The 23,086-nt window shown below is 43.5% G+C and overlaps 1 protein-coding gene across 6 annotated transcripts in view; it reads right to left on the reverse strand.

Annotated features, from left to right (window-relative positions):
• Septin6 (septin 6) overlaps positions 1-23,086 on the reverse strand; it is a 75,425-nt gene that overhangs the window by 45,135 nt on the left and 7,204 nt on the right. For all 6 annotated transcript variants that reach the window (XM_040744553.1, XM_021234716.2, XM_021234714.2 and 3 more), the window contains exons 2-3: positions 15,414-15,528; positions 6,874-7,069 (exon numbers count right to left, since the gene is read on the reverse strand). In XM_040744553.1, coding sequence (XP_040600487.1) covers positions 6,874-7,069; positions 15,414-15,528 — 311 coding nt within the window. The remainder of the gene's footprint in view (positions 1-6,873; positions 7,070-15,413; positions 15,529-23,086) is intronic.

A 23,086-nucleotide genomic window follows, 5' to 3' on the forward strand; every position in this document is an offset into this window, starting at 1 on the left:
TTTTGAAATGTAAAATACTTTTTGAAAAAAATGTCCTACTTTATCATTTTTATCCACATGTATGTATTTGGGTATATACATGTGAGTGCAAGTGTCTGCCACAGAGACATTAGATCCCTTGGAGCTGGAGTTACAGTAACTATGAGGCGCCTGATGTAGGTGCAGAGAATCAAACTTAGGTCCTCTGGAAGAGTAGTATGTGCTCTTAACCATGAAATCATCACTCCAGCCTCAAACTACCTTTCCTCTAGTTAACTTAGACCTAACAACTCTTTTCTTCTGTGATTTTTCGACTTCATTTCACAACTCAAAAAGCTTTCTGCACTCCCAAAGCTATAAAAATATTCCCCGACATTTTCTCTTTATATTTTTAGAATTTGTTTTTAGTCCAACAGGAATCTATTTTTGAATCGGTGTTTGTGTGAGAGGGTCTCATTTTATGTTTTTCTAAATGGATGGCCTATTTTTCTCTGCATCGCTTCTTGAACAGTCCATTCTGTCCCTGCTGATTAATAGACGTGACATTTCCATGCAAACATGCATCTGACCTTGTACTCACCTTTCTATTCTGTTGCCTTCTCCCCATTCTGATACCTTACGTCCCATTCACAAGTAAGAATGGCAACCCAGTTTCTCCCTACAATCTCCTAGGAATGATCAGTCTGAAGTACAATGGTCATGCTGCCAAATCCAGTAGATAAAAAAAAATTCTCCTTTTCTTGGACATCATTTATCATTTCCTCCTAAATGCTATGCAATGTTATTCCTCTTCTTATCAATAAAAATCATGATTATAATACCTTCTGTTTATTAGGTAGCTACTCTGTACCAGGCATGGTTTCAGCATTTTTTTGGTTATTCATGTCAAATATGTTATACCATAGTCTGATATTGTAAAGATTATCCAATTTTACAGGTGACTTTAAAACTGATACATAGACAATTGGAGTATTTTGCCAAAGGTTCCTGGTCTAGCAAATGGCAGTATGAGATTTGAACCTAGGCCTGTCAGAGACCAAAGCTTAATTCCTAGACACTCTTCTCTCTAGCCTATCTTGAAAATTCACCCCTGTGTTCCCTTTTCTCCAACACTCACTATTCCCTTTTTTCTTTCATTTATTAGTAGTATTTGGAGTTTTTATATGTTGGTTGGTTAGTTGTTTTGGTGGTGTTTGTTTATTTTGAGACAAAGATTCACTATGTAGTCCTAGGTGGCCTTGAACTCAATAAGTAGACCAGGCTGGCCTCAAACTCACAGAGATCTGTTTGTGCCTGCATCCTAAGTTGTGGGATTAAAGACACATACCACCATGTTGTTTGTTCGTGTGTGTGTGTGTGTGTGTGTGTGTTTAATTTTAGACAACATCCCATGATGTAACCAAGCTGGCCTCGAACTCACTCTGCCGCTGGAGCTGGCCCTGAATTCCTGATCTTCCTGCCTCCATGTTCCACGTGCTGGGATTCCAGACATGCATCACGATGAACGTAAAATATTCTCAATCCATTTCTCTGTTTGTTTTGGACAGGGTCTCATGTACCCTAGGCTGACCTCAGATTCACTATGCAGTGAGGGTGATATTGAACTTCAGATTCTCCTGCTTCTACCTTCCTGATGCTGGGATTATGTATGTGCTATCATCCTTGGATGCAGTGCTGAGTATTTGAACCAACATTTTGTGCCTGCTAGGCAAGTACTCGACTTACTGAGGAACATCAACAGTCCCTATTTTAGTATGTTTGAGACAGGGCTTCACTGTGTAGCCCAAGACAGCCTCAAATTCTTTTTTTTTAATTTTTTTATCATTTTTTATTTTAATTTTAAATAGCTTATTTGACATGTCAATCCCAGTTCCCTCTCCCTCCCCTCCTCCCGCACTCCCCTTTCCCCCCACCCTCCCACCCTATTGCCAAATCCTTTCACATAGGGGATATCTAGAGTCTGTCATTTCACTCTGGGTAGGGTCCAGGCACTCCCCTAAGAGTCCAGGCTGACAGAGCATCCCTCTTTGTGCTATAGGCACACGATGACTGTTTGTATTCCAGGGATAGACACTGATCCACAGCTCAGGGCCCCATAGGTTGCCCAGGCCTTCTCGCTGACACTCACATTTGGGGGGTCCAGATCAGTCCCATGCTGGGCTCCCCACTGTCGGTCTGGGGTCCAAGAGCTCTCCCCTGTTCAGATCAGCTGTCTCTGCTGGTTTTGCCAGCCCATTCTTTGCCAATTTGCTCATCACTCCTCTCTCTCTGCCACTGGGTTCCTTGGGTTCAGTTCAGTGATTGTGTGTTTGCCTCTGCTTCCATCAGTCACAGGATGTAGGCTCCCGGATGGTTATAGACATCAAGTTTATTATCAGGAATGGACATTCGAGGTGGTCTCTCCACCACAGCCTCAAATTCTTCATTTTCCTACCTCCACCTCCTGAGAGCTGGGATTCCCAAGTACTGGAACTACGAAGGGTGTTAACACCGAACGTGACTCCCACCATTTTGGGTTGTTTGGTCCTTGTTTAAACATATGCTGTAGAAAGTGCAGGCTGTTGTGAAGTCCTTTCCAGTACATATCTGTGCCCCTGATACCATGTAGAAAACACTAGTTTTATAGGGCCCGATGCCACTGGTCTACTTTTAGAGAGGCCAAGGGAGGATTCTAAGGAAGGCGGAGTCAAAGGTAAAGCTTGGCTGCGCTACAGATAAAGTTCAAAGTCAGTCTGTACTCAAAGTCAGAACATTTTTTAAATGGCTGGGGATATAGCTCAGTATTAAAGTGCTTGTCTAGCATGTAAAAGGAACTAGGCTCAATTCCCGGCACTTGAAGAAAGAATGGCATTTTATTCCCGAGGATTGCAGCTGACTTCATCCTGCTCCCTATCCTAGTCCCTGAGAAGCCTCATCATTTTTCATTTGTGCTTGCGCTATTTGAATTTTAAGATATGTATCTTTCATGTATTTTCTTCGTTTAGTTATTTTTGTAAAGACAAGTTCGCAGTATGTTACCCAGACTGCTAAACTCTCAATCCTCCTGCCTCAGTCAGCCGAGTGCTATGATTACAGGCATGTGCCACCATGCCTAGCTATCAATTGTAAAATCATGAGAAACATTCTAAAAATAAAACAGAGGTAGATTAGTGTCTAAGAGGCAGTGTGTGTTCAGTATTCCCAACCCTCATGATCAAGACACATGTGGAACGTCTACAACTCAGAAGACTGGGAGAAATGTCATTGATTACATCTGAAAACACATGCAGCTGAGTGTGACACTCAATTGACAGGGAGTAGGGTCTACGTGGTGCTCAACAAACAAGATTAGCATAATAAGCAATCCTATAAAAAAAGAGTGGTTGGGGCCAGTGAGATGATGCAACAGATTAAGGCACTTGGCTACAGAACCTGATGACATGAGTTCGAGCTCAGGGTCTCACAGAGTTGACTCCCCAAAACAGTCCTCTGATCTCCACATGTATGCCGTTGTACAAGCACAAAGTGTGCATGTGCATGAACACACACAATAAACAAGTAACCAGCATGTAAATGTATTTTTAAAACAATGTGTTCCTTTTAGAATTTTGTATAGAAAACAGAATTTGCTTTAGTTCTTAAGAAACTACATGTGTACTGAGGGCTAACAGTTGAAACAGGGAAACAGTGGAAAGATTGGGGAAAGGGGGGAGAACATGGGGGAAACCAAACTAAGAATGCATGAGAAAGCTTTATGGCAAACTACCACTTTGCAAGCTAATTTCAAATAGAATTTAGGGCTGAAGAGATGGCTCAGTAGTTAAGAACACTGGCTGCTCTTGCAGAGGACCTGAGTTTGGTTCCAGTCTCCATGTGGCAGCTCACAATCACCTGTAATTCCAGTTCCAGGGGACCCAACATCCTCTTCTGGCTTCAAAGACATTACGTGAACACGGTGCACATATGTACAAGCAGGAAAAACATTCATATACATAAAACAAAAATAAATTAAAATACGGGGTTTTTTAAATAGTACATAGGCTAGAGAGATGGCTCAGCAGTTAAGAGAACCTACTGCTTTCATAAAGGACACAAGTTCAGTCCTCAGTACCCACTCTTAATGGTCCACAAGCACATATAACTCCAGCTCCACAGGATCCAATGCCTTCTTTTGGCCTTTGCAGGCACCAGTACTCACATGCACATACATGTCATGCATGTGCACACACATAGACACACACACAACTGAAAAACATTTTAAAGTGTTTGAACTTTATGTTATACGGGTGGACAATGCTGCTCCTAGGAGACACGGGCTATAAGACAAAAAAACCTCAGTGCCAGGCATGACAGACCTTCCTCTAAGTTATTGGTCTTGCAGGCCCCAGAGGCTATTGCCAATGTTCTTGGCTGCTAACATAACTAGATATCAAGACTTTATTGCTAAAGATAATACATTCTTTTACTGGACACACAGAAATCAGTCAGGAACTGCCCTGAAAACTTCTCCTGGCTAGCTTTTATAGTGCTGGGAGGTATGACATAGGCCACTGGGGAAGAAACGACACTAGTGATCCTACCCATGGCTACAGCCTTCAGTACTCATCTGCCAGGCAAGATGTGTCCACTTCAGCAATGGCATAACTGTCCCAGGACAACTAACTTCTTTCTGATTGGATTTAGGCTGACCCACAAGGGGGAATTCATGCCTATTATTGTATATTTGATCAAAGCCTATGGCTGGGATAGTAATGGGTAATGGAGAGAACCTACTGCTGCGGTTTTGCTAAGTGGTCAAGCCATCAAACCTCCTTCTAAATAGTCATGTTTATGCCCATAGATCAGTGCTGCTCTCCCCCTTGCTCAGGCAGGATCTTCCTGCAGTGGGCAGTGGTTAATACAGAGGCCCGTAACTGGTCAGAGTGCTAAAGTGACTGCGAGTGCTTGGCCCTAAATGGGACTTCAAAGAAGAAGAAATGGAAGAACCTAAGAGCTGTATGGAGAGAAATGCTGGGAAATGCCATCTTCTGGATAGAACATAGCCATTGGACTCCTAAGTCCAAATCAGCTACAGTTATGTGCACAGAATCAAAGCAGTTGAGAACATTTCAGCACAGAGAGGAGAAGGGCTCATGAGGTCCCTCTCCTAGCTGAGGAGCTACTGCAGATGTGCACAACCTGGGCTACAGAGAAAGTTCCAGGACAGAGAGGGATACATAGCAAGACCCTGTCTCAAACAAAACAAACACAAACCAAAATAAAACAAAACAAAACAACAACAACAAAGTCAGGCATTGGTGGCGCATGCCTTTGATCCCAGCACTCAGGAGGCAAAAGCAGGTGGATCTCTGTGAGTTTGAGGCCAGTCTGGTCCTACAGAGCAAGTTCCAGGACAGTCTCCAAAACAATACAGAGAAACCACCCTGTCTCGAAAAAACAAAACAACAAAAAAAAAAAAACAACAAACAAACAAAAAAACGCAAGCTAGGTGTACCGGTACATTTTAGTTCTAGTAGACAGAGGCAGATGGATTTCTGTGAATCCAAGGTCAGCCTGGTTTACATAGAGAGCTCCAGGCCAGCCAAAGATACATAGTGAGACCTTACTTACAAACAACAAAAACCAAAAATCAAAACTACCAAACCCAGAGGGCTATGGCTTAGCAGTTAAGAGCTTGCCCTCCTCTTCCAAAGAACCCAAGTTTGATTCCAACCACCCACATTGAGCTGCTCTCAAGAGCCTGCAACTCCAGCTCCTGGGAATCTAGTGCCCTCTTCTGGCCTTTATATGTGTGTGCACTCACATGCACATACCACATGCATACATACACACGCACATTTGCTTAAAAAGAGAATCAATCTTAAAAATAAAGGGCTGGGAAGAAGGCTCAGCGAGTAAAGCACTTGCCACAATATCAAGGATCTAAAAACACATATAAAACTGGAGAAAGCAACACACATATGTAATCCAAGAGGCTTTACAATGGGACTGGAGGCCGACATAGAATTCACTTTCTGGCCAGTTAGTCTGTCATATGCACAGAATAGAAAAACAAACAAACAAGCAAACAAAAAAACCCAAAAGAACAAAACGAAAAACAAAAACCTCCCAAACAAGGCTGAAGGTGACAACCAGCAACTGAGAGGTCGTCCTCTGACCTCTACACATGCACCATGGAACATATGCTGTGGTATATGCACCTCCACTTACATGCAAAGATTTTTTAAAGGCATCTTGAGTGGCCCTTTCTGTGAGTGCCCTACAAGCTACTCCTCCCCTACCCCAGCCTTTATCACACCCTCATCTCAGAACCTCATCCACCCCTCGCATGTATCCTGAAACCCCCATGGCTTCTTCTGACTCTCCTTCTTCCTCTCTGCGTAGACTTTGTTGGTCCCTCTACACAGTCCTCCCCTCCACCGGCTGACTTCATTGAGATCCTGAGGTTTCTGGGAAAGCCTCTCTGACTTCCCTGCATGGAACTACTGTCCTTGTCCTTGTGGTCTCATTGCAATCTGTCCTTTACCTCTTTGTCCTCTGTCCTTCACAGAACATCCTTCTCTATACGGAAATTATTTGCTTAAGACAGGCCTTTTCCAGGAACGGCTCAGGAGCAGAGATTAAACCATTCCCTTTTAGATTGTTAAAGTACAGGAGGGCCTGGCACAGGGCTGAACAGAATCAAGGTTCCAGTCATGTGTATTAGAAAGACACCCTTCTTTTGGCAAAGTATATGGATTGGCACAGTTGTTGTGGACAGGGGCCCTGAAATGGTGCCATGCTTGCAAGCTGCCTACCCGCACCATTCTAGTGAGTCAGGCTGAGCCCCAGGTCCTGTGCTGTCTCCAGGACTCTCATGGGAAGCCCCTTTCATTGGTTCCTCCATTCACCTTCCGACCCCACTGCTTTCCTTACCTGTCCTCCTTGTTGATCTGGTCCCCAAAGCCCACAGTGCTCACAATCGTGAGCTTCAGCCCCACGTTGCTTTCCTGGAGGTCATAGGTATTAGATCGGAGCTGAACACCTGGCTGTGTGTGGGTGGCTGGCTCGCCCTCAAACTTGGTGTTGAACAGGGTATCCATGAGGGTGGACTTGCCCAAACCTGTCTCCCCTGAAAAGCAAAAGATATCACACAGTTACTACGTAGCCATTACACATTGTATATCACATATGTGGGAAGGGAGGAGTGTATATACTAAAACACTAAAGAAAAAACATGCAGAGGTACACACAATGAAGAGCATCAATTGCATGAAAAAGGAAAGCACAGCTCTGCCAGTAACAGATATCTCATAATCACAGAGAATTTGGCTGATTTCCATTTTAGCCTTCATAGTTTTTTCTGTTATTTGAAGCTTTATCTTGAGCACGTACTGCTTTTAGAGGCAGAGAAATACATGTTATATGTACAGATGGGGGGTATAATTATCCCTAGAAATAGACTGTAAAGAAATATAATATATTCTTATTAATGCTTACCTCTGAGTGGTATGCATATTTATAGTTCTCATTTTTCTTTAGTTTTTCTATAATTTTGAAGTAAAACACGTAAATAAGTGGCACTTGTCAAATAAATATCCCTTCCTCTCATGCCCTGCTTCAGGTTCTGCCAAGCCTAAGCAGTGTTCAGTTCCACAGATGTCACAGCTTTGTCTCCCAGTGGGGAGACTGTAGCTAACCTTGGCTTCTCCCAGCCTAGATGACCTTTCAGTGAGACCATTTTTTAATCTACTGAGGAATGAACTTAAGCCACAAATTCCTCTTTTTCAATTTCAAACAAACCAGGTGTTTGCTTGCTTAACTTACATATCAACTGTGCACCTCTAATAAATCCAACCACTAGAATTTCACACTTGGGCGCTGAATGGGGGAAGGGTTATGGATTCGTGGGTACTAAACCACTGCCTAGAACCAAGGAGTCTTTGGAGAGTAAGACATCAGAATCGCACATTGGAGAGAAGCTGTTCTGAAGCCTCAGCTGGGCTAGGGACAAAAACCACTTAGAATCTCCCTGACTTCAGATTGTATTTGGCTCCTCATCCCACTCTGAGTGAATCAGGAAGACTAGGAGTAAAAGTGAGTACCTAAGCTGGAGATGTAGCTCAGCGAGTAGACTGTGGCTTAGCACAACAAGCCCTGTTTGATCCTCAGCATTGAAGAGACTGAGCAAGTTGGCACACACATATATGTAATCCCAGCACTCAGGAGATGAAGGCAGATAGGAAGGATAAGATCAATGTGTTTGAGACCAGCCTGGTCTTTGCACATTCCCTTAATCCCAGCACTTGGGAGGTACAGACAGATGAATCTAAATCCAAGGTCAGCCTGGCCTACATAGTAAGTTCAAAGACAGCAGGGATCATGTAGAGAGACCTGTCTCAAACAAACAAATAATCAGACAGACAAGTTAATGACCCTGGACCAGTCTTTGAACATCTTAGACCACACTGCTTTTTTGCTAGCATCATCTCTCTTCTTCCTACCCCTTCCCAACCAAGAAGAGATTGTGTGACCTTTGACTTATCCTCATGGTTGGGGCTAGGTTTACTCTGGGTAATTCCTGGCCAGGCACATCTCCCCTTGGAGACCAACAGTACACATTGGCAAGGCAGCGCATAGAACTTCATGATGGAGAGTCAAACATGTTCCCTCTCTCAGTGTGTGTAACTTTGCGTCTCCCAAGCTCCTCTTATCCTAAATAATGACCTATAAAAATTTACCTATGGTGAGAGCCTTCTATGTACAAAGAAAGACAAGAACATATAATTTAACCGGGTTCCCAAGGTCCCCTGCCCTATTTCTTAGCCAGACATGACTAATGAGGTGGACTACCAGGGTATACAGAAAGGGTTCCTCACACATATTGTGTTTCCAGCCAGGGTCTGCTATATCCATCAAGGACAATGATTGTCTAAGAAGAGGCTCGCTTTTGTCCTCCCCTAAAGAAAGGATTTGGGTCCCAAGAAAATCTGGTGCAGGGAGGTCTTTGCCATGGGAGGTGACAGATTCAGGCATGCAGCAGAACACAGCATCCATTATTCCACCAAAGGACATGGCACAGCTCGTCTATAAACAGGGCCAGAATCTCTGAGGTGGGAATGCAAGGATGGCTACCATACTCCAACTCAGCTTCTCTATGGACACCATATTTCAGGTACATTTCAAGCAGTCTTTAGTATGTCTAACGGATTTTCCATGTACATCCTCAACTCATCCTCTTTGTCCTTGAGCTCATTATTGATGTCCCTGCTGCTCCTAGACAGTGGTGGGCTCCAGTCTCCCCAGCACTCCAGAATGGGATCACTGACTCCACAGGCAAAGATTTCTTGGAGACTCCTCTGTACCCTTGACAGTGCTAGAGAAAACCTGACTTACAAGGTCTCAGCAGCAGATCTACAGAGCCAGAGACCCACCCTGTTTGCACAGCTGGAGAAACAGGGGCTGGGCAGGGTAGGGCAAGCAGCAGGGAGAAACAGTAACTGACCACCCAGATGCCTGCCAGCAACACAAGGGCTGTGGCAACTAGATATTGAATAATGAAGGGCTGGAGGAGAACTTGCCATGTCTACGGACTTGCAATAAAGGCAGGCATTAGAAGGAGGCAGAAAATGTAGCCAGCTCCTCCAGAGGCTCCGAGTGCTTCTGCTCTCAGTTACCATTTCGGGGGACGTGGAGGGGGAGGGACACCCTCTCTGGATGGCTGGTACAGACCCAGTCTGAGACTACAATGCATCTCCTCCTGTAGCTGCCTTGGGCCCAATAGTAAACTCGCATGGCGATATGACACGTGGCCTAGCTGGGATCAGGTCAGCAGATTCCACCATGCCTCAGCAAGAAGGTAGGAACTTGGCAACTGGCTTCGAGCAGGAAACTCAATGAGTCCCAAGGGCTCAATTTCCCTCCCTTTCTCCCCAGCCCTCCCAGAGAGTGTCACAGTGGAGAGCAGGGTTTCTTACGTCTTTGAACTCATGTCCTACCTCTCGCTTTGCTTATTGTTGACACTGCACTGGAAACAATGATTTTTAAAAATAACAGGGGCCTGCAGAGATGGCTCAGTGATTAAGAACACTAGCTGCTCTTGCAGAGGACTTGGGTTTAGTTTCTAGCAACCACATGGCAGCTCACAGCTGCCTGTAACTCCAGTTCCAGGAGAACTAAAACTGTCTTCTGGCCTCTGCAGCCACCAGGCACACATGCAGTACGCATATGTAAATGCAGGCAGACATACATACACATAAAATAAGTAAATCTCTCTCTTTTTCGAGACAGGGTTTCTCTGTGGCTTTGGAGGCTGTCCTGGAACTCACTCTGTAGACCAGGCTGGTCTTGAACTCACAGAGATCCACCTGCCTCTGCCTCCCGAGAGCTGGGACTAAAGGTGTGTGTCATCATCGCCTGGCGTAAATCTCTTTTTAAAATAATTTAAATTTGCCAGGCGGTGGTGTCGCACACCTTTGATCCCAGCGTTCCAGAGGTAGAGGCAGGAGGATCTCTGTGAGTTTGAGCCCAGCCTGGTCTACAGAGTGAGTTCCAGGACAACCAGGACTACACAGAGAAACCTTGTCTCAAAAAATAAAACAAAAAAAAGGAAGGAAGGAAGACAAAACCTACATATGCTAATACTATGTTGCCATGTGACAGAATCTCAGCCCTGTCCCCAGTCTGGGTTCTAGTCCTTTTTCCAATAAAAGGGGAAGACTGGAATAACAATAGCAGGTGGGGTTTTTTTGGGGGGTGGTCTGGCTTAGTTTTGAGAACTCATAAGTCTCCTGCCTCAGCCTCCCAGGTGCTGGGACTTCAAGCATGCATCAATACTATTTGCTTATAGTAGCACATTTATGTGCCAGGATTGCTGTGAAACAATACATATTTTCTTTTCTTTTCTTGTAGTTCTGGGAGAGGAACAAAGGGCCTCACACTTGCAAGGCAAGCTCTCAACTACTGAGCTGCACCCTCCCCTTCCACAGATTTTATTTGTTCCTTAGAGCAAGTGTATGAGGTAGACACCACGATGCTTTTATCTTTAGTGCTGGGAATGGAGCCCAGGGTTCAAGTCCATCAGCTTAAACAAAAGCTCTACTCCTGGCTGTGCAAGGTGACATCTGGAGGCAGAGACAGGCGGATGCATGTGAGTTCCAGGTCAGCCTGGGCTACAAAATGAGACCTTGTCTCAAACAAAACAGGCAACAAAAGAACTCTACCCCTGAACTACAACCCAGTCAGCCCCTAGATAATACAATTTACTCTTAATTTCTAGTTAGGTTAAACAAGTTACCACCCACTAGCTTTGTGAATTTGCAAGTTCCTCCTCTCTGTATCCGTTTTCCTCCTCTATACACTGTAGAGAAAATGACAGCCCAAGGTCACAAACTAATAAATGGCAGAGTCAGCATTTTCATCAAGGCAGGCTACTTCTGTAGCCTGTGCTTTGAACCAATACACTCTAGTGAGGCACACAAACATGACATATTGGTTCATTTAGTCATTCAACAAGTAGTTACAAAGCCTCTGATAACAAACAGGCAGATACAATTATAGGGGCTGAAAATACAGCAAAGGGGGAGATAGTCACAGCCCCTGTTCACATGGAGAGAAGTCTCACTCAGCTGTGAAGGGTGGAATAAGCCGAGAAACATTGCTGCTGAGTTCAACAGGGAGGTGTCCAAAAGGAAACACTCCACGTACTACAGTTGGGCATGGGAGTCTATGGAGAGGGACAAGGGCATGCCTGGCTATGTGACCTTTTCCTTTCTCTTTCCTGTTCTTGCTGGGGCCTGGCAGACTAGTGTTTCAGCTAGCACATGCAGCTTCCTGTACCTCGTCCCAAACCTGTGTTCTGTGGCATTGATTGCTTAAAAATCAGCTGTGGTGGAAGTAGTGACACCATAGAACTCAGTGGATGCTACAAACCATGGACCGCTTTCTCCCATGGTGCCTTGTTAGCCAGTGACCAACCACTGTGGCTGCTTAAGGCTAACAACTGCCTTTACTAGAGATAGAGGGATGGAAACATCAGCCCTTGTCCTTCATAGACTTCTAACTGCCCTTTGCACATGTCCTGCAGTAAAACCTCAATCCTGCTTGTCCTCGGTGTGTTTTCCAAGTTCAACAGAGCCCAGTTGAGCCTGGAATCCTGAGCAGCTTCAAAGTAAATATTATCATTACGAGCCTTTGTGTTCCTCATGGCAATTAGTGCTGCCAGCACATTAAGATGGGCAAGGCTCTTTAGGGCTCTTTCCCAAGTACAAAGCACCAGGCTGCAGAACATTGGGATTGCTGGTTCAAGTTTTTCTTTTGAGGCTTCCTATATAGATGTTTACAGTCATGAGACACTCAAAATTTCCAAAGCTAAGGGACTGGGATATGGTTTTTGATGGGGTGGGGATGGGGGACTCTCTCCTCAGTTGGTAACTACTGTCTATCTCAGAGAGTCTATCAGACTGCGGTCATACATGCTTCCATCTTTGTGCTTAGCTAAAAATCATAATAATCATGGATGGAAATTATTGGTACAGTCAATTTATTGCACTATAATTTCGACTCTGGATTCATAAAAATTCTCTTGCCCTCCTCTCTCAAATCTCAACAAGCACATACGCACATGGGAACACATAAATGTACAATACTTCCTCTGCTGGGTGTGGGCATACGATCAGAAGGCCAACATCAAGATAAACAATAATGTGGAAAAAAAAAGTATCCTAGCTATCCAGCTAGCTCTCGAGCCTAGCACTGCCATAATTCAATACTAAAAATAATTCAGATAAACAAGTTTTATGACCCAACAGAGCCATTTTACAACAGTCACCAAGGAGGTAAATTTGATAGTCATATACAGGTACTAGGCATAAGAACACAGTGACTAAAATTCCTGCAGCAGCAGAGATCACCTTCAGTATCGTCACTGTGGACTCTGCCAAAGCAGTGACAGTTCCTAGGAGTGTCGCTGGCCTGAGATGGCGGTCTCAGAGCCACTTGTGACCTTGATGCAAATTAAGGGTTCTCTGAGCCATGGCAAGGTTATGAATACAGCAAGAGAGTGGGATGCAGTTTTTGATCCAGTACAGGGGTTGGTTTGTCTACTGGACCTATCTATGAGCATTGTAAGAGGAGAGGCATTTCCTTAAACTTGACAAGTAGAGGGAGAAAGAAAAGATACAGGACTCATTGGGGATGAAAGGGTCATCCTTTCTTGCCTAGCTTCCCTTCTGAGAGAGTCTGCCCCAGGGCCATCAGTAAATTCACGTCATCAAGTGTGTGCTGAAGCACTGGAGAGTAATACCCTGGGGGGAGCATGGTTGTCCCACTCATGTTGTCTTGATCTTAGCTACCTCATGGGGGGGGCCCTGAGGAGTCTTAAGATTCCTATGACACATTTCCCCATGCTTTGCCATCAGAGTGCCATTCTGACTCACAGGGCTTTACCAGTCCAGTCTATTGCTCTAGGTTGAAAGGTTGCTTACAGTGGGCTTGTCATCTTGCTTTAATCTCAACTTCAGCACAGGTCATAAGGCACTCTGGGAGGAGTGCCAAGCGAATCTGGTATGTGTGCGCACTGGAGTATTTCAGTCTTCAAATATTGTGTGAAATAAGTTGGCCATTAGCCAAAGATTGATCTTGTTAGCTAAACAGAAATTTGGTAGTGCCAATATTAGATGTGATGCCATTTGTTCTTGGGGTGGATTACCCTGTCTTTCATTTCTTTTCTATCCCTGTCCTAATTAACACCTAAACATGACTGTGAGTTGGACTTTCAGCAGTCAGAGACTTGGCAACCTCTACGCAGACTCTGAGGCTTCTGATATTCCACGAAGCACATATTTTTGTCTCATGGGCTCCAAAGCTGATACATGGGAATGAGTCACCTTTGCTGATGAGTGAGCCTAGCAGACTGCCTGTCACCCATATTTAGAAGTGACCTTACTGCTCTGTTTGTCCTTACAAGTCCAGTGAATTACTTACAGAAAGTGACCTGGTAAAGAGTACTGGAGATGAGGGAAAAGGAAAAAAATTCCTAAGAAAATGAATGACTCCAAAAACATTTATTTGAGACAAGGTTTCATCATACATCCGAGATTAGATGCAAATTCACAGTCCTCCTATCTCAGACTCCTATACCACCACACCCAGCAGAAAAAGAAATGTTCAATACATCAAACAGTAAAGTACATAATTCGAAGGTAGTTTGAATCTATGATGTGAATGAGTTCCCCATAAGCTCTATACAAAAATAAGAAAAGGAGAATTAGCAGAAGTGTGTAAGTGTTCCAGCCAGTGTGAAAATTGGCTTTATTATGGTATTTATGCAACCATTAATGTTCAGAAGGGGGTCACTGCAAATATGCAGGTATACTTTCCTTACACTGTTGGGTGAAAATTATATGTTACCACAGTGTTTGTAAATTGGGAATTTTTAAGGTTTCAAAACCCATTCTTAAGGAATGACAAGGTACTATTGTCCCTCATGTTTGTCTGATGGCGCACAAAGTACTTTCATGGTCTCGGGGGTGTCACTGGTCATGGTTAGAGCAGTGGGAGGAACAAGAGGCCAGTCAGGCCAGTATCCCTGGTTTTGGCCCTGCCAGTTTTTCCATGTTGTCTCAGGTAAATCCTTTGTCCTCCTCAATTATCCTCTCCATGTGGCTATGGATACTACTCCCAAGTCTCCCTTTGCAGACTGGGCAGAACAACTGATATGAGACCCTGTTGAGAAGTATAGCAAGTGCTTCCTGTAGACTCAACTTATTCACTCACTGCAGAAATACTATTAAACTCTCCTTGTGCTACGATTAGCACACCAAGTGGACTAAAACAATGCCTCCCCATGTAGGTGTGGTGGTTTGTGACCAACATTTGGGAGTCTAAGGTAGGAGGACCGAGAATTAGAGGCTAGCCCGGGAGGCCTGCTGAGTTCCATGCCAGCCTAGGTCACATAATGAGACTCTGTCTTAAAACATAACAAAATAAAGCCCAGGCAGAGATACAGGTAGGGGAATAAAAGATCTTTGTACCCAGCTGTGTGATTCCTACACTTAAGCTCCAACTGTACCAAGCCCAGACAGACCACAGAGATCCAGCCAGCTACCCACAACTAGAAAGCAGGCATTTTCATTTCCTCCCAATTCTGTCCTGGTTCTCATCCTCTGTAGTCAAAAGGAACCTGACAGCAGTAACCGAGCCAGCCAGACCCCTTTAACAAAATTTTCCACTGAGTCTCACAAAGCTCTGTTTTTTCCCCCCAAGGTATGGCCCCAGATTCTGGTCTGGGCAGAGAAAAAAAAGTAATTGCAGCTGGACTCTTACAAAAATAAACAAAGGGATAAGAGAAGAAGGAGGGGACAAGCCTGCAACTAGATGAGAATGACACATTATTTAACCTAATTACCTGCAAAGCCACATCTACCCATTAAGGATCTATATCCTGTAATAGAATTTCCTGCCATGGAAATACTCACCCACGCACAGGATGTTGAAGCAGAAGCCCTGGCTGACTGACTTATTCACCAGCTGGTCAGGCAAGCTGTCAAACCCCACATGTCCAGCCAGGGGCACAGTTCGGCAACCTTCGCCCTAAATTGGAAAGGGAGGGAGGAGAGAAAATGACAATGTGCTTAAAAGCCATTTGGATCTCCATACTCCACCACATGCACTCTATCCGGTGCCAAGAAGTAACAACCACAAGGACCCAATGTGTCACCTCTTCCCTCAGCCACCCCGCAACACACACACTTCAAAGCAAAATGACCCGTCAGCTTGGAAATCATGAGTGCTTGGGTACAGGTATCCAATAGGTTCAGTAATAAATACCATTGTAGTTCTAGACAGAACAAAGTATGTGGGCAGCTTATCCAGACTGGCACTGGATGTTCCAAACTTGGATGAAATCTCAACTCAATCATTTAGAGGCTAGGGAACTTCTCTGAGACTCGGTTCCCTTCCACACCTATTATATGAGACAATATAATGCATTTTAGAGGTGACAAGAAGATAAAATCTGTTTACTAATACCTATAATGAACTTAATATGTGTATACACATTCAATAAATATTCTAAAGCCCTTAGAAACCAGTGATTCTCCTCTCTAGGACACTTTGGAAACCTACAAAGGTAGCACAGCAGAGATGTTAAGAGCACAGACTTGGACAGGTAAGATGGCTCAGTGGGTAAATGTGCTTGCTGCCAAGTCTAATGACCTCAGTTCGATACCTAGGACTTACATGGTGGAAGAGAGACTCAATTCCCATAAGTTGTCCTCTGACTTCCCAACTTGTGGGGCACCAGTACACACACACACACACACACACACACACACACACACACACACACACACACACACACACACGGAGAGAGAGAGGCACACACGTACTGAATAAATGTAAAAATGATTTTAAAGTGCAGAATTTTGAATCAGGCAGGTCTGAGTCAGAGGCCCCACCTCTGCAGTTCAACCTCTAACAAGTTACTTAAGCTCTCAGTCTCCCCATTAGAAAGCCAGCCGTTAGGGCTTAATGTGCAGATTTCATATGACAATACTCTTTATGCATATAGCATACTGTCTGACATGTGGAAAGCATCCAAACAGTAGTTGCCCCTACCGCAGCACTGGAAGGTTATCCTTGGACCCCAAACTGGCCCACCATGCAGTAAAATATTTGGGGCTCTGTCTAGCTTGAGGGGAGCTGTCTCCAGGCTTCCCCTGGTTCCCTTGACTCCACAGGGGTCAGCCAAGCCACTCCCAGCCCTGGAAAGCATACAGCCAAGGTTTCTTATAGTTAATGGTTTTACAAACAAGGAGAGTCTCAAACTCAGGCAGACTTCCAAGAAAACAAGGGGAGGGACAAAAAGGGCTTGCATGTACTGAAGAAATATGCCAACTGCTAATGGTCACAGCCAAGGGCGGGGTGTCAGGAGAAGGGTGGGGAATGGAAGCTGGAGGCAGATGAGCCTCACAAGAACGATGGGCTATGGAAATAGGCTGAGGTTCTGTGGGGCGAGGCTTCACCAAACTTTCCGTAACCAGCAAGATGCCAAGAGCAACCCAAAAGGTCATGGTTTGTGCCAGGAGGCTTGTACCAGCATCCCAGACTGTGCCAGCAGGCAGCTCTTACGCTGACTGGACCTGCTGCCAGACTAGGTGTCACACCAAAATGGATTGGATGCGATGGTGGAGGAGCTCCTCAGCCATTGATGTGGTCAGACAGCCCCCTCACCTAGTTGGGGGAGGGGGGAATCTCCCCGGTTCCATCAGTGTCAGCGGATCCTCTAAGAGCTTCTGCTGGTGACTACCATCTGGCATGTTCATTCCCTCTCACTGTTGTCCACACAAACTTGCATCAGAGTGCACTTGACAGACTGCCATCACTGACTCAGGTTGATGTATCCTTGCTCACCTAAAGACGGGTTCCATGAGGGATGCACCACATTTCTCTACACTCACTTTCACCCCTTTCTACTTCCCTTTGCCTCTTTCCCACTTTACTTTTTTGCTTAAATCAAACAACAAGCTGGACGTTTACCACCGTTGGTTCTCAGGCCTCAGCAAAGCAAAGAGACTTAAGAGCCAATATGCTCTCTCCAGGGAGGCTCCTACGTCACAGGCCTCAAAACTGGGACAGACTCAGAGTTGAGGTTTCCTGAGCCATATTTTATCATCTCTTCCTGTCTCCAAACTCAGCACTATGAAACTTCAAGTGCTCCAAAGTCCAAGGAATTCTCCAACTAAAGACAGTAGGCAGTGAGGGGGAGACCCTTACCTTTCAAATTCACTTTACTGTGAAAGAATTACCAAATATGGGGCCCAGGGGGTAGTTCTGTTGGTAGAATGCTTGCCTAGCACACACAAAGTCCTAGGTTCAATTCCCAGCACCATATAAATGGGGCAAAGTGGCATACAACTCTAATCCCCACACCCAACTACTAAGCTTTACAAGTAAGCTATACTCCCAACCCCAGTTCCCCGCTTTTGAGTCTCAAGTCAGGTCAGTTGACTTCAACCAGCATTTTTCTCAAGGAATGCGGATGTCAGCTGGCCAATTCAATTCCCTTGGAGACGTATCCTGCCCCTACTTTCTTGTTCTCTCAATCAGTCAAGTGTCTGTAGATAGAATGACCTTTTACAACCAACAACTCCTGCATGCGGGGCTGGAGAGATGGCTCAGCAGTTAAGAGCACTGGCCGTTCTTGCAGAGGCTTGGATCCCTACACTCAGTGTGGTTCCTAACTCCAGTTCCGGAGAATCTGGTGCCTTCTTCTGACCTCTGAGGGCACCAGGCACACACATGGAAAGTACACATGCATGCAGCAAACCCTTGTCACATATAATAAATCTAAAAAATATTTTTAATATTACATGGATCATGGCAATCCCTGCTCAAAATATCCCAAATTTCCCAAGCCCATTGCTTGTAAGGTCTATACTCCTCCTTTTCCTGTTTGGGGTTCTTTATACTGTAGGCACATGGTAGGTGCTTGGTAAATTTCCATTTGGGGGCAGGGTCTCAAATTCAACATATTGCAAAGAAATCACTTACACTTTTGATCTTTCTGCTTCTACTTCCCAAATGCTCAGATTAGGCCTATGCCGTCATACTCAGCAGAAAGTATTAAACAACATGGAAGTCATCAGGAAGAAAATAAAAACCATCTATCATATTCTCATTCTCCCAAGATAAGCAACATGTGTATGCATTTCTTGCCAGTCAGTAAATCTTTATTTCACAAAACAGGTTTACTGTTATCTGTTCCTTTGCACATCTGACTTAATGCACATCTGACACTTAGTGCAGATGTTTTCTTGAGTACTTGGCTATCCTTCTAAATCATTCATTTCATTAGAACAGTGTCTTCTTAAAGATCCATTTTCTTTTCAAAGATGTGCACTTGTGTGTGTCTGTTTATGGGTATGTGTGCATGAGTCTTGGTGCCTGCAGAGACAAGGGGTCAAATCCCTTGAATCTGGAGTTAAAGGCAAGTGTGAGCCACCTAAGATGGGCATTGGGGATCAAATGCAGATCTTCTGCAAGTGTGGTGTGAGCTCTTAACCACTGAGCCATCTCTCCAGGCCCCAAATCACTATTTTTATTGGCCATATAGCATATAGCATACCCCGTGCAGGAATCTGCCATGTATTCCTAATCTAACTGCTACTGCTGGATATCTCTAAGTTTTCTCCATAAAACAAACAAACAACAACAGGGTTTTTTTTTGCAGGGTTGCAAATGTCTCTGTTTCCTAAAATTAAAGCCTACTGGACCAAAAAGTCCATATATTTTTTACATCTATTTATTTATTTGTTTGTGGCAGCACATATGCCACAGTGCATATGTGGAGGTCAGAAAACAATCTGTAAGAGTCAGTTATAACCTTCTATGTGGGTCTTGAGGGACAAACTCAGGTTTTCAGGCTTGGTAACAAGCACCTTTACCCACTGAGCCATCTTCCTAGCTCAAAAGGTTCACACATTTTAAACCCCGATTCATCACTTAACAGAGGACAGTACTAGTGTGTGCTTTCATCACTTAACAGAGGACAGTACTAGTGTGTGCTTCTATCACTACTATGTATATGTTTGTGTACCCAGGAAGTTTCATGGGCTTTTATCTACTGTAAACTAATTCATTGGAAAATGGTATCACATTCTGTAACACAAATAATAAAAAATCTCAGAGACTGATAATGGGATTCAAGCTTCAAGCTGAATATCAGAGAAACAAAGCAGCTGGCCACTAGCTCTTACCTCTACCGAAGACTGAAAGGGTTGATCCTGTCTCTAGGAGCTCTCCACCAAGCATTAGACTTCTGCCTCTTCTCTACGTGGCTGGAGACTAAATCTCAGAATGTAGCCTGAGACACTGGACTCCTATCTTTTATATACCACTCTAGGGCTGGGATTAAAGGCATGAGCTCTAATCCTCTTTTAGACTGATTCAGACTTGTGTAGATACAGACAGCCTTGCACTCACAGAGAGATCCATCTACCTCTGTCTCCTGAGTCCTGGGAGTAAAGGTATGCATCACCATTGTCTGATCTCTATGGCTTGTGGCTAGTTTTGCATTCTGAATCCTCAGGCAAGCTCTAGTAAATCAGAAATAGTATATCAACACAACATTCTTCAATTTGCATTTTATTAGTGATAGAAAACATTTTAAAAACTTTCAACTGTGTATGTGTATTGTGTGTGTAAATTATCTAGCCATGATTTTGCCCATTTAAAAATATGCTTTTGTCTTTTCTCTTTGATTTGTAAAATAAGGAAAATAAGATTTGATTTCAAGGTGAGATAGCAAAGAAAGTCAATAAGTAGTTAGCAACGTAAGGTTTTAGGTACAGGTAGCATTTAAAGCTGAAAAAGAAATTTTAGGAGAGAGATATCAAATTGGATGTGCTCTTTGAGAGGAAGTAAAGGAAAGCTAAAGAATAAATATAGGAAACAACCATGAACAACGGGAAGATGAAGGGGATTTCTCCAAGATGGGGAAATAATCAGAAAAGTATAATATGACCCGTTTCCTGCCATCTGAAGCAAAAAATAAAATACTAAGAATTTCAGAGAAGTAATGATAGATTTGCATTTAGTGATGTCACTGGTGACTTGGAGTACTTAATTTTTCTGTGTCTGCTCTACCTAAATTAACTAGAGAACCTGAAGCCTTGGGACAGGGGACTTGGTTGATGTGTTTTTCTTGCTATTTACTAGGTTGAAGGAGTGAAATTTTGTCTCAGTCTCTGTAGAAAGCATCCAAAAGCATTTGTGCAGTTCTTGATTTAGAGAATTGTGTCTGGAGAGCACCTGTCTTGCTTTGATTAATCTTACATCACAATCATCCTTGTTCAGAGTGAAATGTGTGCATGCAAATTACTGACAAAATACTGAGCTAATTGTTCACTGACCCCAGGACAACCCCTGGAAGTGTCTTTCCTTCTCTCTTACAGCACCTCCAATGCCTTATCTCTTTAGTCCTTCTCCTTAAGGTGGTATAATTAATTGAGATCCTAATTACTCTGATTGCAGTTAATTGAATGTTCACTTGACTACAGTGTGCAGATGGAAGTGGCAACCTGGTCCAGCACATCTAACACGGAAATGTTCACGACCACAATCACCGAAATCATTAATCGACCATAATCCCGCAACCACCTCTTAGAATCTGTTCTGTGGAACCTCGCACAGCTGTACACAGACTTCTGTGTGAGAAAAATACATTAAAGCATTGTTTATAGTAATGGAAAAGTAGAAACTCCTTAAATGCTGGACAACTGAAAAATAAACTATGAACATATAAACTTGCATATTCTGGACTAGTCTGTAGCCAGAACACAGCAGGTCCATATGTACTGATGTGAATACCTCTAAAACAGAAAACAGAAGTTGTAGAATGATATGCATTATGAGCACACGTATGTACAGAAGGCCTGTACATATATTTATGTATATGACAATACCTAGACAAATGCATGAAAAGACACCAAACCAAAAGATACCAGTAGTTACCTCAGGGGACAGGAAATGGAAACCAGGGGCCTAATCAGAGATGCAGTCATCTTTTGTAGTGTTTAATTCTTTTATAACACAGAAGAACTCACATGTTACCTGCAATAATTTACAGATGTTTTTAATAAGAAAAAGAAAGGTCTTGCTCATTCAGATTTGCAGTAGAGGTAATTAGTTAGGTTAAGAGTCTTCAAAGAGCTAAAGGAAAGCACAATGAAAAGGTGCTCTTGAGAACTGAGAGCCCCCACCTCCCTCCTCCCAATTCCATTTCCTGTTTGCTCCTCATCTGCAGTCACCTGCGGTTTTGAAATACGTTATACCGCATTTTGTATCAGAGGCAGAACACTGCTCTTGTTCTCTTCCGCCTCCTCCTGAGGACACACCAATTTCAGTTTTTAATTGAATATTTGTATATTTGTATGTTACATATTAAGAGCAACTTGTTATGGTGCCTCCAGCTGTGTATCTCTCCCCCATTGCTGTTTTGGGGGAAGTAAAGAGTCACAGAAGTACCCAATAGGCAACTGCCCACCGCCTCTCCAACATCCCGGGCAGAGAAAGCAAGTTGTTAAGTGAGGCCTCTGGGAACTGGGCCCACCTGTGTCAATAGAGAATTTCCTGTCTCTGTTCACACCCAAGGTAGCTCAGCTAGCACGTGTCATCCTGAAGGATGAGTGGGAAACATTTGGAACTCATGACCTATGACTCGGCTTTCCCGTACCTTTCTCCTCTGGCCTTATGCACTCAAATGTTAGCAAAAGAAGCAAATGCTGAAATGGGATTTTTCTCCAGCCTCATTGACTGCCTTAGTGATGGGCCCAATCCTTCACCCCTTCCTTACTCCATCATCATCATCTGGCACTGAGAAACAGCAAATCTACTAGATTTTCAAACCAATTTATCTATCCAATGACATATGATGGAATATTAAGCAACTAATGAAAATATTTTCTAAGAGTGCTTAATGACATGAGTAAATATTTGCCAAAAACTGTTATATAAAGCAAAGCAAAACAAAAAAACTAACATACACAGGAACATCCAGGGATGAGAAATGACTAGTGATAACAGGTTACTTTGGCACTAGCCTTTCTGTTGTCCATTTTTTCTAGAAGAAGCATACTTCAGTTTTATAATCTGGAAAAAATGTTTTGTTTTGAAAAGAGACTCTATGATGATACATTCCTAGGCAGGAAAGTGGCCTCAGATATTTTAGAAAAATGTTCAACTTCAACCAGAAAATGCTTCACACACAGATAATCAGCAAGCTTGGTTAAGTACAGCCTTTAGCATCTGAGCAACATATAAAACATATAAACAACAATACAATAAATTCTTATTATCTTCCTTTATTATTACTTGTTACTGCATATAATATAAAACTTACTATTATACACTACAATGAAATTATAGAGTCATGTAAACCAGGAGATAAATCATATGTCCTGAAGCATGTCAGAAGTCCTGACATCTGGAACCTTCAATGTTGACAGAGGAATGGAAAGTACTATATCATCAGCCACAGAAGACCATAAAAACGAGTGTACCCAACACATCAAATGCCAGGAGTTTTCATGGGCAGATAAAACAGGAGTAAGAGAAAACTAGAGCTATAATGCCCTGGGATGGGAGAAAA

This window comes from Mesocricetus auratus, unplaced genomic scaffold (assembly GCF_017639785.1).
Source record: "Mesocricetus auratus isolate SY011 unplaced genomic scaffold, BCM_Maur_2.0 Super-Scaffold_100003, whole genome shotgun sequence".
NCBI lineage: Eukaryota > Metazoa > Chordata > Mammalia > Rodentia > Cricetidae > Mesocricetus > Mesocricetus auratus.